General features: G+C 38.7%; 1 protein-coding gene across 1 annotated transcript; it reads left to right on the forward strand.

Annotated features, from left to right (window-relative positions):
- Positions 1–972: 972 nt before the first annotated feature.
- On the forward strand, positions 973–17,909 carry vps37ba (VPS37B subunit of ESCRT-I a). The gene is made up of 4 exons (XM_017451879.3): positions 973–1,272; positions 10,346–10,517; positions 13,785–13,867; positions 14,626–17,909. The coding sequence occupies exons 1-4, from the start codon at positions 1,168–1,170 to the stop codon at positions 15,067–15,069; spliced, it is 804 nt and encodes a 267-aa protein (XP_017307368.1). The 5' UTR covers positions 973–1,167; the 3' UTR covers positions 15,070–17,909.
- The last annotated feature ends 749 nt before the right edge of the window (positions 17,910–18,658 follow it).

The raw sequence follows: 18,658 nt of genomic DNA on the forward strand, positions 1-18,658 counted from the left end.
AGTTACATACGACATTGTTAAACACGATTCTAACTTCACTAGCATTTGAAGGGAATGACGTACAGTCACAAAACAAACTGTAAAGTGTTCATCTAGGTGTCAGGTATGATGTACACCTTTTAGATTTGAGATATTTAACCCTACAATGCACGAACCAAAAAAACATTCACGAATGCATAAAGGGGGTTAAAATGACCCGTACTGGATTGAATGCTTTTCTTCAAAAAATAGATGTCCTATTAATGAAATAATTAAAAGAACTGATGATACACGAATGATTTCATATTTCAAACATTTTTATTTGTTTTCTTTTAATTTGTTTATGTACATGTTTAGATTGTGGATGGGAGCCAAAGGAATTCAAAATGATTTACAGAGGCAGCACTTCCAGTCAACCTTTTAAGCCCTCAACGTCCCGGTCACAAGAATAATCCTGGTCCTTCCATTCCTCTGTACCATTCTGCTTATTGTGCCCTGAACTTTCATCTTCATCTGCAGTGTTCTCGTCTCCAGCCTCATCTTCCCTGTCACAAGAATAATCCTGGTCCTTCCTTTCTTCTTTACCATTCTGCTTATTGTGCCCTGGACTTGCATCATCATAAATTATGGCTATTTTGTGTATGAGACCATTCTGTAGTGAAATTCATATCTAATTTACATATTATTTAATAGCTTATTTTAATAAATAACAAAAATCTAACAGGTGTGCGTCATACCTGACACCTAGATGAACACTTTACAGTTGGTTATATGACTGTAAGTCATTCCCTTCAAATGCTATTGAAGGTAGAATCGTGTTGAACAATGTCGTATGTAACTTTAGAGACGGTCCCTTAATTTCAGCATCTCTGCGAATATCGAACATCAAGCCAACTTTATGCCAGTGCAAAACTTTGGCACGCGCCACACGTTGGTGACATCCGGGAACTTTCCCTCACTGCTCACACTTAGCTCGCGGGTGTGCACTTTTCCTGGCACACTCTGTAGTGCGGAAGCGTGCGGTTTGGGACAGACCCAGGACCGTAGTCTTCCGGTTGGAGAAAAGCAGGCGGGTGTGTGTGTGTAAGTGTGTGTGTCTCTCTCTCTCTCTCTCTCTCTCTCTCTCGCTGTGTTTTGCGAAATTAAGAAGGCCAGGCAGGGGGAAGAAGACACCCGGCCGTGCCAGAGATGGCTCGCTTCGGTAACAAGCTGAACTCCTACTCCATTGCTCAGCTGATGGAGCTACTCGAAGATGACGGAAAACTCAACAAAATAGTGCAGGACCTGGAAGAGGTGAGAGTTCGTGATTTCACTGTGGAACATTTTCATTTAAGGTGCGACTTTCTTTAATGGAAGCGGGTTTAAGCGACAAAACAAAGACCCCGTGTTGACAAAGGAGCGTGTGTCTGTGTTAAACCTGAGTTACACAAACTCCAAACAGCGCACGCGACTCGAGTCTCGATCCGTTTGTTTACACTTTATTATTTTCTTAACAACGCGCAGGATATCCTGTCCTTGTTGCCCTTCTGCCTTTAACTTTATTGTTTACAGGTTTACTGTTATCGAATCGTTTTGCAATTAAAAAAAAATATATATATATATATTTTATCATTTTATATATTTATTTATTTATTTTATTTATTAAATTTTATTTAGTCTTTTGGAAGTGTATCGAGTTGATTGCAAAGCTGTGACGTCACTACCATGCTATAATATTACAACTGTGTTCAGAGGACAACTCAAATCTGACCTTTACAGCAGGAAAGTGCACAAAAATATACAATTAAATCTTACTTTTTTTTGGAAGGTTGAGTGAAAGTTTCATGATTTAAAAAAATTAAATGAAGTCAGTGACTTTTTATGTAAATAAAGTAACTCTAGGCTATTTCCAGTAACTATCACTCCTGTATATTAGGACATATTTCTCCTCGAGTGTTGTTCAGGCAGGAAACTCGTATCATTTTTGGCAGAAATTCTGCTGTCTGACTGGAAAAACAACCCACATACAATCTGACGCTTTCTCAGTCAGAAAGTTTCAGGTTTCGAGCCCGTGACTCACGTAAATATTACGTCAGGAAACATTTACTCACTTAAATATAAACTCCAGTATAAATATTACTTCAGACAACATTACTCCCTTTAATATTCACTCTGGAAAATATTATTCCTGTAAAATATAACTCATATATTACTCCAGTTAATATTACTCGCATAATCAATAGTCCAGTAAAATTACTCCCATTAATTACTGTAACTATTACTTAAATATCTATTACTTCCTGAAGTAACTCCTGTGCTTATTACTCCAGTAACTATTACTTCTAGTAAATATTATTCTAGTAAATATAGCTCCCATAAATATTACTCTAGTAAATTTAACTCCTGTAAATATAACTTCTGTAATTATTACTCCCATAAATATGAATTGAGTAAATATGGTGGAGTTCTTGTTTTGTAGAAGAGTTAGGAGTCCAGGATCTTCCAAGCACTCGATTTACTATTGATCGCTGTGTTGAATTTCCTTCTGACTACATTGCAGCGTCATTGTGGTTAATGTAGTTGGCTACACTGCATTTGGTAGCCAAATCTATGACCTGGTGAAAATGAGCACTCGTATGATTATCATGGCTTAATGATTCTAGTTTCCATGAGAAAATGGTGGCTGGTAATGGCTGATTGGATTGAATTTGGGAGCAGTGTGTGTTCTTGAAGTGAAAGATGCATCATAGGTATGTATACTTCCAGAACCTTCACACTAACCGTCCCTCAGTGGTGGAATGAACTTCCAACCTCAATCCGGACCGCAGAATCTGTCATCATCTTCAAAAAACAGTTAAAGACCCACCTCTTCCATGAACACGTAACCAAAAAACAAAACCTAAAAAACAATAACACCTTACTCTGGCTCCTACACCTCAACTCTGCGCACTTTGCTTCTTCTAGAACTCAATTAAAGATCTGGTATGGTAGCGCTACTTGTATTGTTCTCTGCTTGATATATCACTTTGCTTGTATTTCCTCATTTGTAAGTCGCTTTGGAAAAAAACGTCCGCTAAATGAATAAATGTAAATGTATATGGGAAGAGGAATTTGATAAGTGCTGCAGTTTTGCTTTCAGTTCTCAGGAAGTGTTCTCCTTACATGCCTAGTGGCCTCACACCAGGATGAGTCATTAGTTTTTACTAGCTACAGCGCCCTCCACTAATATTGGCACAATTGGTAAATATGAGCAAAGAAGGCTGTGAAAAATTGTCTTTATTGTTTAATTTTTTGATCTTTACAAAATAACTTACGAAAATACTCTGCTCTCTTGGATACCAAACAATTTCAAACAACACAGGTTTATAAAAAGAACTATCTTTGTTAAATATGGGTGCAATAATTATTCACTCCTAAGAATTCATATGATTAAAAATAAATTTGAAGTATATTCCCATTGATATTTTAATTTTTTTAGTACACTGGGTGACTAGGAACAGGAAATTGTTCAACCGTGACTTCCTGTTTCACAGGCGTATAAATATGAGGCAAGACAGGCCAAATTCCCTTAGTCATTCATAACAATGGTTAAGGCCAAGGAATATAGATGTGATGTGCGGCAAAAGGTTGTTGAGAGGTTATTAACAAAATGGGGCGTGGCTATAAGAAAATAGCACAAGCATTGAAAATGCCCATTTCCACCATCAGGGCAATAATTAAGAAGTTCCAGTCAACTGGAAATGTTATGAATCAACCTGGAATTGGACGCGTGTCTATATCGTCTCAATGCACTGTGAAGAGGGTGGATCGAGTGGTCAAAAAATCTCCAAGGATCACATCTGGAGAATTGCAGAAGTTAGTTGCGTCTCAGGGTCAGAAATTTTCCAAAACTACAATCCGAAGTCACCTACATCACCACAAGTTGTTTGGAAGGGTTTGAAGAGAAAAAAAGCCCCTACTCTCATCCAAAAACCAACTCCAGCGCCTTTGCCAGACACTGGGTGGTTTTGGCAGACAGAAAAGTAGCCATATGGAAAAGTTCCTCATGCCCACGGTTAAATATGGAGGTGGATCTATAATGTTTTGGGGCTGTTTTTCTGCCAGAGGACCTGGACATTTTGTTAGGATACATGGCATCATGGACTCCATCAAATATCAACAGATATTAAATGAAAACCTGACTGCCTCTGCCAGAAAGCTTCAAATGGGCCGTGGTTGGATCTTCCATCAGGACAATGATCCAAAACATCATCAAAATCAACACAAAAATGGTTTACTGACCACAAAATCAAGATCCTGCCATGGCCATCCCAGTCCCCTGACCTGAACCCCATAGAAAACCTGTGTGGTGAACTGAAGAGGAGAGTCCACCAGCGTGGACCTCGAAATGTGAAGGATCTGGAGAGATTCTGTATGTTATGGAGAAAAGTATTGACTGAAAGAGTGCCAAAAATTCTTGCACACCTATATTTAGTGCAGATTTTTTGGGGGATAAACCTGTGTTGTGTTTGTAATTGTTTGATATCCATGAGAGCAGAGTATTTTGGTGAGTTATTTTGAACAAAAGATCAAGAAGTTAAACAGTAAAGACAATTTTCACAGCCTTCTTTGCTCATATTTACCAAGGGTGCCAATATTAGTGTTGGGCGCTATACATCTAGACATGTTCCATCATAAAACGTTCATATTTGCTTAATGCTCTCATCACAGGGAGGATCTAAGGAGGCATTCAGGTTTCTCTTAATTTCTTGGCAGATTTTCAGCTAACAAGGTAAACTCTTGTAAAAGATATCCCAGATACTCAGTCATGACCAGTGGGAGGATTTTTAATTAATTTTTTTTACAGCAACAGCAGACTGTTAGGTTGTTAGAATGTTGTTAGCAAACAGCTAATGTTCAGTCGAGCCAATTCTAAAACCTTTTGGTTAACCCTTTTCTTGCCACCTACTAAATATTGTTACACCTATTGTGTGTCTTGATATTTTTCCCCATTCTTGTTGTGATGTGATATGTTTAATCTTGGGGTTCTGTAAAATAAATAAATAAATAAATAAACTATTGGCCAGCCCCCTTCAGCACAGATTTATTTTATGAATATTTTATATATATATATGTATGTATGTGTGTGTATATATATATATATATATATATATATATATATATATATATATATATATATATATATATATATATATATATATATATATATATATAATTAAAAACTAAGGATCTTTAGTTAACTGTATCCAATAATATATTTTATCCATATACTTGCACCATAAAAAATATCTGTCCCCATGGGATACTTTTACTCGATTTCCAGGTTTAAATTTCTCAAGACAGCATTCAAACGTTGAAGTCAGACAGTCGTGCTTTGCACACCAACGCCTATGTTTACACTTGATTTTCGTCCAAACAGGTTCCAGCTGCTCTCCAACAAACTCAGCTGTGTGTGTTTTTAGGAGGGGTTTGCAGTCAGGGATGGGAATTCCCAGCTTTTTTTTTTTTTTTTTTTACGTGTCACTGCAGCCAAGCCAGTAGTGGATAGTGGAGACTTGAGGCCTGATTTACAGTACAGCTACCCTCACTAAATATAGCAAAGGCTGAGATTTGCAGAATCGTGGTACATGTTACAGGCTGAATGGAACGTTAAAGGTTGTACTTTGCACTGGATCTCGTTATAAAACCAGAGCAAATGGAAAAGAGTGTGACTTATCGCAGCGTCTGCTGTGAGGCAGCGACAAAGTTCAGTTATCAACAAGTACCCTACACGCCCTAATCCTCTGATGCAGTTAAAAAAAACAAACCAATGGAAGACTGAACAAAAGTATTACGATTTGGGGTGTAACAACAGTATACATACATATATAGATGATGTCATTAGGTCACCAGTCTAGCCCTGGGTTTAGAGATTAACGTCCATTTCTAATAGACCATTTCTATGTTTATTTATAGTGTAAATGAGTCAGTTTCAAATGTAGCGCTGGTTTGGCTAGTTTTGGATCCGAAGCCACTCATACTTCAACCTGCCAGGTGACCTTTAAATGACTGGCTGTGGCTTTCCTCACCCGCACAGTTGAGACAGGAGGTGTGAAAGCACAGGGCACAAGTGAGCCAAAAACAACGGCTTTAGCGTAATAACCAAATCAGAAAAGCCGAAGCCCACGGAAAACAGGATTGCTTGCTTACGGGAAACCTAATCTGAAGGAAGTATGTGTGGAACCTTACCTGTCTAAGATCCTCTTTTGTGTCTGGGTGTGTTCATACTGTACTGTAAAGAAATCTTATTGCAAGACCGCTTAATACCATATCGAACACTTCTTTTGAGCTTGATCTTTTTCAGTGTTACACTTGTGGATAGCATACATTTTAGCACAAAAATAAACTTTCCCCTTCCATGAGACCTTCCGTCAAAGCCCTTGGTTTGATTTTTGCACCTGCTCATGAGTGGCATGTGCCACTAGGGTGGGTGACGCCACCGTATATTGTTAATGTAAAAAATAAAATAAAATAAATTGTCGTCATGCATATTTATGAGGGTATCAAGAGTGTTGTTTTTAAGTGACCTTTGACCTTGCATAAAACTACTTGGTAGCCTGTGTAAGTGTCAGTGCAGCACATGCAGACTCTTTTCCTCAGCCCCTACATTACATAAAGCTGTCCCATTGTGAAGGATCCTGTGAATGCAGCTAAGAATTCCAAGGGTGCAGCTGATGTAGACATCTCTGGCTGAAAGTCTGAAAGACTATGCAAGTCTGAGTCAGGTCTTAAGTCTCTTAGCTACGAGTCTGAGTCACGTCAAGTCTCCAGTGTAGTTATCAGATGAAGCTCAAGAAGCTAACATGATATATTAAGAGCCAGGGGGGTGTAAACTTTTAGACAGGATGATCGGTGTAAATTGTTATTTTGTTTAAAGATCTGATTTTTTTTCATTTAGTCCTGCCATTCACATGCTACATAAGAGAGTTACATGTCTCCCAGAAGACAAAATACTAACAATTTAAACGGATCACGCTTGGCAAAGTTCAGTAATTCCCTTCCTCCACCACACCTGACCCAACCTATTAGTTAATTATTAAGGCACTGATGAGTTGTATCAGGTGTGTTAGTGCAGCACATAATGACGTAGTTGTTTTGCTCAGGGCTGTCCATCCAGATTCCTGGAGATCTGCCACGGTGAGGAGTTCAGTTTCAGCATACCTGAGTACTGAAGGTCTTGATTAGCTCAGGTGTGTTGGATTAGTGTTGGGGCTAATCTGTGTAATGTGGTGAATCTACAGGAGTTTTGGGCACTTGACATAGCGGTCAGTTTAGCTTTGCTGTTGGGTATCTATCCTTCACTGGAAGTATGTTCAGCCCAAATCTGACTTGTTTGTTCTTCACTTAAAGGGTCTATGTAGAACCCTAAAACAGGATTTTCTTTATATTTGTTAGCATTTACTTTTTTGTTTATTTGGCTGACTCTTTTAACCAAAGTGACTTACAATTGAGCAGATGGAGGTTAAGGGTCTTGCTCAAGGACCCCACAGTGGCAACATGGCAGTGCTGGGATTTGAACTCTCAACCTTCCAAATACTAGCCCTAAACCTTCACCACTGTCCCCAGTATGACCTCTACTATGATCCCACCTAGTATGATTCCCCAGTATAACCCTTTTCAAAAACTACTGCGAACTCCGTAAACTTAAATTTACAAAAGAATCTTAGTGCCAAAGTTTTGTTTCGTGACCAGAACCTTCAGCAGAGTTGGAATTCCCTTACAAACTCCATCACTAGATCATGATGTTTTAATTTCGTGTGATGAACCAGTTATGTACATGTGCACACACACGATGGTGAATTTTTAATATGGTTCCCGTTTTGTGGTTAGAGTGGGAATGGGTGGAGTTTTGTGGTACTTTCACTGTTCATATCTGAAACACATTGAAGTTTCAGTTCCCTGTTGTTCTACTCACTACACTTGCATGATATTTTGTGCTGAAAACCGGACTGACAGATTCAATAATGAACTTTGTCTTTTTGATGAATTAGGATTCATCCACCAGTTGGTTTCTGTTGAACAGAGGTGCCACAAATATACTTGTTTTTATGGATTTAGTTCTCTGTTTCTGTGATTAGCATGTAGGACCATTTGTGGACGGTTCAGGCATCATGATTCATAAAAATGTTAGATTTCAAATTTAAAGCCTGGAAAGAGTTCAGAGTTTGTGGTCAAATTCCTGAGAAAAAGCCAGATTAACACATCCACTTGTTGTGATGTAAATACTGTAATATATACTGCAAATAACGCCTTTAAATACATTTGAACAGTCCGTATGGGATTTCACGGAGTTTGTTTGTGATTGTTGCGGCCACAAATGCTCGATTTTGTTGCTGCATTTTTCATAATTTGGTTTTAGGGTTTTTGTTTTGTTTTTTGCAATTGCACAACAATTTGCGCGGTCTTTCGCAGTGGTGGTGTTTGGTAAATGAGACCTTTTAGCTGTACTCATGTCCGACGTGTGTGAATCGAAGAGAGCTTTAGCTGAATGCGTTGTGGTGATGTCACATGACACGTCTTTGTCCAAATCTGCTGAAAAACTGTGGAAATTTAGAAAAATTGCACGCTCCTCCAAATATTGTGGACTGTGCTTGATTTTTGGGTTAATTTCTGCGATCGCAAAAATCCTGAAGCGACTGCTTAAATGTGCTGCTGAAATCAAAATGGCTGTTTCAGAGCTTTTTGTACTTGTCCCTTAGTGTTCTGGACACCAATATGATTGGGAAAAGGATTATTTTGTGATTATCGAGACCATTGATTTACCAGTCTTGTGCTTGTCCAATTAAAGGCTCTCCAAAATGTATACGCCTCTGAAACATGGTTCGTCACCGTGCGTTCGGCTGTGCATCTTTCCACACACTATTCCCTTTACCCTTTTCATAACTGATTCAATTAGGGCACCAAAACACACAAATTTAGGGATTTCTCACAAGTCAATACAAAAGAAAAATTTAACATTAGAATTAAGGGTTGGCTTTATGCTACTATTTAAAATAAATCAATTTTATGTAGCTAACTGAGGTTTTGCACTTAAAGCTCATTATTTATTGTAGACTAGTGGTAACCAACCCTCTTCCTTGAGATCTACTGTTCTGCAGGTTACAACACACCTGTTTTAGTTGATCAGAAACTTCTTAAAGACATGGTTAGATGGTCAGGTGGTCACGATTATGGAACAGGTTTGGTGACCACTGTTGTAAATATGGACTTTTTTTTTTACATTAAAATTTAATGATTAGTGTAAATATTTGTAAAAAAATAATTTAATAAATTAAAAAAGAGGAACGTTTATGAATTTTTTTGAGGATAATCTGATTAATAAATAGTTTTTAATGTCTTGTGTCTCCAGTAAAACACACACACATCTTTACAGCTTCTCATATCTTTATGGTGTCTCCAAAACACATTCATAACATTTTATATAACCGTTTCACGGCTTACGAAGTGCTGTGGCTGAGACGACGTTCCTGCCCTATTTCACTTCACATTTCAGCCTCATATTTGCTTTGTATCCTTATGCAAAGTTAGGCACGCAACATTTGCTTATGTTAAAACTATACGGCCCCTAGCGATTGTGCTAAATAGAGTTTGGCCTCCAAATCCACCCTGAGCTGGTGGATGGCCTCGTTGTAACCCGGTGCTTTGTCGTCGATGAATTCAAATACAGTAAAATGCATATTAGACTCCGAGTTCTTCAAAACATACCAAGAAAGATATGAAGTTAATCATGTCAGTTCATACCAATATATGTTCTCCATCAAATATTTGAAACCAGACCATCTAGCTTTAAGCTCATCTGCAGTAGTGATCTGAATCACCCTGGTACTCAGGGTCCAGGCTTGATCTTATAATGACTCATTAACCTGTTCGTTAAAGCTACCGCTTCACCTCTGAAGTCAGTGTTACAAAAGCGCCTTGAGTTCCTGTCTCCTCACAGAAAGACATCCACAGTATTAATGAATATTCTTCTTACTTTTTCTAAATAACACATTTATTAAGATTAGCTCGTGTGGACCGTCCACCATGCAAGTACCTGTGAACGAGCTGTTATAGAAAAGCTGTCACAGACTCATTTTAAAAGGCATATTCAAATACCAAATTCTTGAATTCATTTTTAAAGAGGTTTTGCAGCCCGTGTAAGAGGTGTTCTGTTATTCATCAGAGATATTCGGTACTGTTCATACATATATATATATATATATATATATATATATATATATTTTTTTTTTTTTGTCAATGTATAGGCCTTTATAAAAGCCCAATTATAATCTGTACCTTGATGCAGAATTGTTCAGTAGAGAATCAATAATTGGTCCTGGCCACTGCATTGTAATGTGTGTGTGTTTAGGTGCAGGAGGTGCAGCAAAATAAGGAAATGATTCTGGCCAGCAACCGGAGCCTGGCTGAGCAGAACCTTGTGCTGCAGCCCAGATTAGATCATCAGAAGAACCAGCTCACAAAGCGATACTGCTGCCTACAGGAACAATTCGAGACCTTCCAGCTTCGCAAGTCCACACTAGGTAATGTCACACCTTCCAGTTACAAAAAAAACTCAAAAACCTTTAAACTTGTTTCCTCCTCTCACCTGCACAGTGTCCTTGTTAGTTCACTCACCCACTGTGTCGGTGTTTATCTCTCCATTGCTTAGTCATGTCATTCATCTGTGTTTTTCCATCGCGTACCGTCTCAGTTCTCATGCTGTCTCTTTTCAAATGCAGTCAAGTCCAAAAGGCTGAATAAAGCCCGTTGTCAAAAGCTTGGCATAGGTTAAAAGCTTTCAAGGTTTAAAATTTGCTAAATTTTTAATAAAACAATGGGATTAGAAAACATTTAGTTAAAAACAACAATTCCTACTGAATCTGCAGTGATTATTACATTTTCTCCATGGATGTTAAATTAGGACATTAGGACTGGACATAGGGCAGGTGTCATTATGAAATTCTTAGCTGCTCAGCTTGCTAACATAACACCATTAGCAGCTCTGACAGTAGCGCTGCGTGAAATTTTTAAAAATAGTAACTACTCACTCACAGGGCTGCTTTGCATAATCTATCCTCAATCAGAATTAAATCTATTTGCAGAAATTAAGCAAATGTTTACATGTGTTGCAATTTTTTAAGGGTATTTTCATTCCAGCTGACCTCCTCAATTTCAACAATGAAATGTCAGCGAGTCCAACCGGTTCTTCTAGCTTTACCGCTAATACACAAAACTGCTCGTCTTTCCTGCGTATGCGATTTCCAATCACGGTAAATTAGGAGGCATTTGATAGCCGATCTGACTCAGGATCCGGATTCTCAAGAGGTTAGAGGTCGTATTCAGCTCCACGCCACACCCCGGTATACTGTGTTATGAATGGAAAAAAAAAAAAAAGCTGCCATTGATTACCCGCGTGACACAGCCGTTGCTAGGCGGCACGTTCCAGACAGCTTGCTGTGAAACACTGTCCTCCTTTTTTTAGTCTGGCCTCTAATCGCAGATCCAGATAAGAGACTTTTGTTTTCAGTTTAAGCACAAATCACTTGTCTCTTTCTACCCTTTTGGGTTGAGTAATGGATAGCTTTTGGGATGTCATGGTTTTTTGTTTTTTTTGCTCTGCATGTTAGGGGAGAATCTGCTGTACAGTTTAACAGTGTCATTTAAAGGGTACCAGAGTTCCAACTTATTATGACTGCTTATCATCTTGTTGTATTTTATTTTTGCAGGCACTATCAAATGATTAACACTTTTATACCACAGTGCTTTTCTTCCTTATGTACACTATCAAATCAGGATATTTCTGACTGTAGCCCATTAGTTACCTTGTACAGCTTGTAAAGAATGACAGCGTCATTAATTCTGTTATAAATAGCAGCATATTTTAGCACTGGTTGCTTTGTCAGAAGGTTATGCCTTGGCTGTAGATGGATCTTTCAACAAGATAGCAACATTTTGCATGGAGACATTGAGTCCAAGATCCTCAAGTGTAACAAAGAAGTTTATCAAGATGCCAATAAATCGGTCCGTACAGGATTTTGCAGAGTTTTTTCTGTGATTGTTGTGGCCAAAAATCGTTGATTTTTTTGCTGTGGCTTTTTTTCAAAATTTCACTTTCACAGTGATAAATGAGACGCGTACTTATGTTTGATGCACGTGAATCAAAGAGGGCTTTCACTGAATGCGTGTTTTGTGATGTCACATGACGCGACTCGGCCCAAATCTGTGGTACTTTTGAAAAAGTCCAAGCTCCTCCAAATCCTGAAGGGACCAATGAATCTAAAGTTGACTGTAGGTATATATGATATAAATGGCTACTCTATGAATACCACTTGAAGAGGAAGTAAACAGTAGATTTTGGAGTTTGGATCCAGATTTCAACCATGTGCATATATTTACACTTGTAAGCTGGGTCTCCAGTCAGTAAGACTGAAATCCAATAGCTGTGTTGTGCATTACTATGCAAATTAGCTAATTATGTTCAATCATGGTCCTTATTTTGAACCGCTTTATGAATACGATGGTTTCCGCATTAAACAAGTCTTGATTTGTGTGGCATCAGTTCTCTTCCATGAGTAAATAGGGCTTAATTGGTAAGTCAGGGTCCTTTTGTGTACATTGAATTACCCATTCTACTCGGTGCTTGCGGGGGTCTTTATGGAATAGCTTTAGTGTGCTGTTGTAAATGAAAGTAAGCCCACTGATTATGCAAGTCCTACAAAAAGAGCTGGGTGGATGTTTTTATGGAGAGACTTTACATACTTTAAAACGCACAGAGCAGAAACCGAAACTTGTTTGTATACAGGCAAATAGTCGTCTCGTTTGAAATCTGTGCATTTCCAAGGAAATATTTTTTAACACCATTCAGTCACTTCAGACCATTCAGAAAAGTGCTCTTATAGGGGGGGTAAGCAGTAGGCTGAGAACTGTTACGTTGTCAGTTGAACTATACCTGTAGTGACTCATCTGTTAATTCTGATTTCAGTCAGCAGAAATGGTGGCAGTTTTGTATCCTGCCCTCGTAGACCACGTTGTTAACAGATCTTCATGTACTCTGAGTAGAAAAAGCACCAATGTTCCCCAAGTACCAGTTTAATAAAGCACTAACCTTCTGTATGTTCGTATTGCACACAAAAGCTATAGACCAAGGAACTAAATGTTGCTGTGGTTAGTAAATGATCACTTCTCTATCAAAAGAGGGGAAATCCATCCACCTCACAGACTTGCTTTCTTTGTAGCCACTCCCCCCTGCCCCCATTAAAAGTAGGTCATGCTCATTCAACAATAGATTATAGCCACTAACTCTGGCATCTGGGAGTGGGGAAATCCCTTCCCAGATATCCAAGGAAATTCACGAGCTCTTCTGTTTCCCTGGAGGCGGAGGATCTTGGTCCATCCTTACTTAGTCCCCCGTCCCCCCCCCCTTTGCTTTGTGCAGAAAACGTTATACCAATTTGATTTCACCTAGTCCATTTCAGCATTTCAAGTTAAAGATTTCTTTAGGAGAATGTGGTACGAGAACAGTATGCCGCAGCACTATTTCGGTCGTCTACTAACAGACAAAGATAGTCATTGTTTTTGAACATAGTTAAACCACTTCCTGGCTTAACTGAACAAGAATACCAGGCTTTCAAACTTCTAACTGAGGGATGAACAAGGTCATTGATTTGTATCTGACTGTCTATCATTTAACATTTATGGGCTGCTCTTTGTAGCCATTGGGTCTTTCATTTCATTAAGAGCTCTGCAGACATGTATGAGAAACTCAGCTGTGTTGTATGCAATTTGTGTTTAATTTTTTCTGCTCACAGACCAAAAGTCTGGTGACACATCTTTGGACACATTGCTTGCATTGTTGCAGGCAGAAGGAGCCAAAATTGAGGAAGAAACAGAGGTAACCACTTCCACTCACCGCTTACCACATGAGCCTTGTGGGTGTTCAGCACCAGTTCTAATTCTCCATTTTCTCATGATTTAAGGGTTGGATGTATAACTGTCACAGGAACATTTAAAAAGTCCTTGGCAGTTTTTTCAGCCGTTATATATTCTTCTTAAGGCCAGGGGGATTGATGGTCTAGATAACATGAGACTACCAACCATAACAGAACAAAGAATCTGTACAAGAAAGTACTTTTCCTTAACTGCATGGAAAGCTTGTTCTCATTGTAATGGGCATTTATGCTGATATGATAGTGGAATGGTGATCTAAAATTCATGATGGTTTCTTAGCATGCTGTTTGTTATTCAGAAGATTTGTTTGCTAAGAAAAACTTTTGTGGAAAAAATTTGCTTAATAGTTAATTAGCTCATTTGTGATGTACGTGTTAGCTAAGGAGCATTACCTTAACTAAAACAGTAAAGAAAATACTCATAAATTTGTCATTGTATTCCTTGACACATTTCTTTGTTGTTTTTTTTTCCAGGCTTTTGTCTGTTGTATGTTTAAATGATCCTGCAAATTTGTCAAAATAAGTTATCATAGATGACTCTTGTCTTTAAGCTGCCTTCCAATTGCACCAGCTTTTAGAGTGTGGAAATACTGCCCAAAAATTCTGTCTAGTAAAAGTGCAATTTTGAATTGTCCACAATGACAATATTGTGAGTGCTGAATAGTGACATGTTGACATTTACCTAATCTTCCTCTGTAAACAGAACATGGCTGACTCTTTCCTTGATGGTGCTGTACCCCTGGATGGTTTTATTGACCAGTACCAGAGCAAGCGTAAACTGGCTCACCTGCGGAGGGTGAAGATCGAGAAGCTGCAGGAACTGGTGCTGAAATCGCCAGCCGTTGTCCAGGTCCCTCGTCAAACTGAACCAGTCTCCACACCTGCTCCCCTCCAAAGAGAGCCTGACGATGCCCCAGTCCCACAGCCCAGACGAGCCCCTCCGCTTCCCCCCATCAAAAATATCAGTGCTCCGTCTCAGCCAGCTCCAGTGCTGGCGTACCCTGCTGCCCCCTACCCACCAATCCCACCCCGAGTGAACCAACCCCAGGCCGGGTACCCTTCTCTCTGCATGCCACAGTACCCCCCACCAGTGCCAGAGAGATCTGCCCCTCGGATGGCTCCTCAACCGGGCTTCATCTTACAGTGATTTTCCGACTCTTTCGTCCACTTGGGAAGGAACAATCTATGCACTGGATGTCCAGCTGTGCCTTGCTGAAGGGCCTCCTGCCTTAGAACATCATGCACAGACATGCTGGATGTCTGTTTAAATGGGGGTTGTCTAGACATTTCTGCAGTTTAAAAAAAGTAGTGTCTGCAATGGTACCTTATTTGTTTTAATTCGCACTTTAGACTTTTGTTCTTCTGGCATTGGGATCTAATACAAGATGTCTGGCTACCTTGCATCTTACTCCTGACTTTGTGCTTCCCTTGGTTCTGTTAGTTGTAAATTCCTGTCGTCAACTCCAGGGTGTCCAAGAGTCCATTGGAAATCAGATGGTCTAAGATGCAAGCTCATATGGTTGAGCTTTGTGTTTCCTTTTGTGTATCTTGGCAATTTTATCTGACCTCTCACCTTGAAACATTTCATATCTGGGGGAAAAAAAAAAAAAAAAAAAGATTCATCACTGATTATGGTGGTGATGATAAAACCTATGCAAACAGAGGGTGAACTGTGTAGTGTGAATATCAGAAGAAAAACCATTTTTCCTTTTACATCTGAGGTTATATGCACCAACATGTAGCCAAAGATGTGTTCGACTTACCAGATGACTGAAGCTGAAAGCAGATTTTCAGTTTCAGATTTCCAGGAAGCTTCTAGGTAGATTCTAAGTAATGATTACGATTATTACGGTCATGGTGATGATAATCCTAGTCAAGGACTGATAAATGTTGGAGACATAGCCCTCTACTGGCAGATCCTGAATGACTGACTGTGTCATTCAGATCAAGGTTACTTTGGCCAAACAAGTTTGCATGGCTGAATGGACACCAACAAGTGGCAAATTTTTTTTTTTTTTTTTTTTTTGACCAAACCAACTCATTAAACCGCAGTCCAAATGTGAGTGAGGAAGAACAGAACTAAGCAGATCCATAGTGATGAGACACACCAGCACTCTGTTAAATAAATAAATAAATGAAGCATTGAACAGGTACAGTACAAATTTGGTGAATTATGGTGCATGAGTGAATACTGGGATGAACCACAGTCACGGTGAGAGATGTGAGTTTCTTGCACTGTCTGTTATTGTGTACTAACACTGAAACACTAACACGTCCACATGTTCATTATTTACCTGTTAATTATTTGTAGAATACATATTAATGTGTAAACTTTTGATTTCTGCTTATTTGAATAATGATTACATTTAGGACAATTTAAATATTAGTAAATAGCAAAAAACTCACAAATTGATTTGTAAGACATTTTAAAATTACTATTTAAAAAAAAAGTTTTTGTTTTCTTGAGTGTTAATAAGGATATCACACACAATGTGTTTGGAAATGACTGCTAAAAAACATCCACCGATTTCTAAACGTTTACACCCCCATTCTAAAATACTGCTGAACCATTTCTTAACCAATTTCTTTACATCTCGAGAGGATTAGCAGAAAAGCGTGTCATCAGCACAGATCGTGTCATTGCTGTGAACCAGAATTGTGCTTTAATAATAAAAATTAAAAAGCTGCTCCTGCAGGTATTTTTGTTTGTACATGCGTGCAACATTTTCTAATCAATTCAAATAAATTTGGCTCTAGTTCCCAAAATAGAAGCAGATTAGTAATGTAAACAGCACTGAACCTGGACAAAGCACTTACTGAAGATGAATAAATGCGGTTAATATGTTCCACGACACCGAACTAATAATTGCCCAATATGTTCCTATGTTAATGGATATTTACCCATTAAGTGTCATTTCTTACCACCTCATTAAGAACCATCCGTTCCTGCAATTTTCCCAACGCACACCTCTACTGTGAAATTGGATAACTTAAAGTAGCCTTGCTACTGCAAGTTATATAATTGGACACCACTGTGTTCTGTTCAGACCTGTAATCCGTAACTCATGATCTATGAGTGTCGTATTTGCTCCCGCATGCCATCACGTGTATTCTTACAAGTGTCCTTATATGCTGAGATGATCATACTCGATGCTGCACGGTTTTGGTCATGTCTTCATTCACGCAGCTTGGGGTTGAACTCGTATCTAAGCCACAGGCTCCTAACCCTGGTCCTGTTGGCACATGTCAATCACTTCAACTTGGGAAGGGCTGTTCATTGGCTCATGAGACTTCAAGACCAGGCTTGGGAACCTATGGTAGGTATATGCAATACTATGCTGAAACTTCCTAATGTGAATCCAGATCAAAGGCCCTCTTTATGGTCTAATAGCTGTGGTTCTATAGACCTGACCCTAGCTCAGATGTCTTGCCCTAAGACACAGGAACCTGTGATAGAACCTAAGATGCCAGTTAAATGCATGCAGGAATTAAAGTGCCTGGTGCTCTTAAATGTTAAACATGTTAAACAGCACACTGTTTCATACGTGCACAGACAGGAGAGAACAGCTCAGATTTCATTTGTGAGCATGTGCCATTCTGTTTCTCCAGAGCACCCTGGTTCAGGTTTTTATATCCGCACTTATCGCACTGTTACTCAGTACACATCATGCTTGGAAAGGATTGATCAGTGGTCTTAATCGCTATGAAACGCTGACATAGCTGCCTAGCAGAGGCTTGTCAGCAATCTTTAAAGAGCCAGCATGTGAGTTTGTGTATTTTTGTACATGGTTATTTTTGGTTGATGTCTCCATGTAGATCTAACATGGCTGCTTGACCACAGCCACACTCCTAATGTAAAATATACTGATCATTTATTGTATTAGATTGTTGTATTGTTTGTTTTTGGGGAAATATGTAAAAGTTGTCGGACTTACCCATGTCTGTTTTAAGGATAATAAAAGAATATGGTAAAAGATTGGTATTGGATATCCGGCTGCTCCATCGTTTGTAATGCTTTTCACCTGGACGTGTCGCTATGATTTGTTTTCATTTTTAAACCCACCTTTCATATTGATACCACTTTTAACACAATCAGTCAAAACAATGCCCTGCTTTGATATCACCTTCCAAAACAGGCTGCGCTAGTCAAACTGGTAGACCATCTGTGTCAGCCAAGTTATTTTCCATTTTCCTGATTTACTGGACTAACCAAATGTTTGTATTTTCTACTTGCCTTGTTATTACAGACGTTTCTACCATGTAGCAGTAATAGGAGTAATTCAGTAATTGTTTCCCATCCTTCTACCAGGATTTACTAGCTGGAAAAGATGGCCAACAAGTAGCTGGTCAGACCAAGCTGAAATTTTTTCAGCTGGGTGAATGTGGCGCCTCCTTGTGGAAACAAATGGTATTTATTCTGTTGAGGTAATATATACTTTATCTGTCAGTCTGTGTTAAATTGCACAAGAATTATACAACATGCCTGGTAACATCTAGCACCTTTTTATAGAGTTAAAATTAATTACACTGAACTGAATATACATACATAAGAATATAAAAAGTGAATAAGTTATAATTATTGTATAAATTGTGCTGTAAATCATTAGATAATAAAAAGGTTTTAACAGAGAATCCTTAATGTTAGTTACTTGCCTCAATATTGTCTATGGCGGAGGTGTAAAAAACACAAAAAAAAACAGCTCCCTCTTGCAGTTTTAATTAGGATTAAATATGTA

The sequence above is a fragment of the Ictalurus punctatus genome, chromosome 22, assembly GCF_001660625.3.
Source record: "Ictalurus punctatus breed USDA103 chromosome 22, Coco_2.0, whole genome shotgun sequence".
Taxonomy (NCBI): Eukaryota; Metazoa; Chordata; class Actinopteri; order Siluriformes; family Ictaluridae; genus Ictalurus; species Ictalurus punctatus.

Coding starts and splice junctions, on each gene's coding strand:
- vps37ba (XM_017451879.3), top strand. CDS start 1,168: ATGGCTCGCTTCGGTAACAAGCTGAACTCCTACTCCATTGCTCAGCTG. Junction 1,273..10,345: donor TAGTGCAGGACCTGGAAGAG/GTGAGAGTTCGT, acceptor GTGTGTGTTTAG/GTGCAGGAGGTGCAGCAAAA. Junction 10,518..13,784: donor GCTTCGCAAGTCCACACTAG/GTAATGTCACAC, acceptor TTCTGCTCACAG/ACCAAAAGTCTGGTGACACA.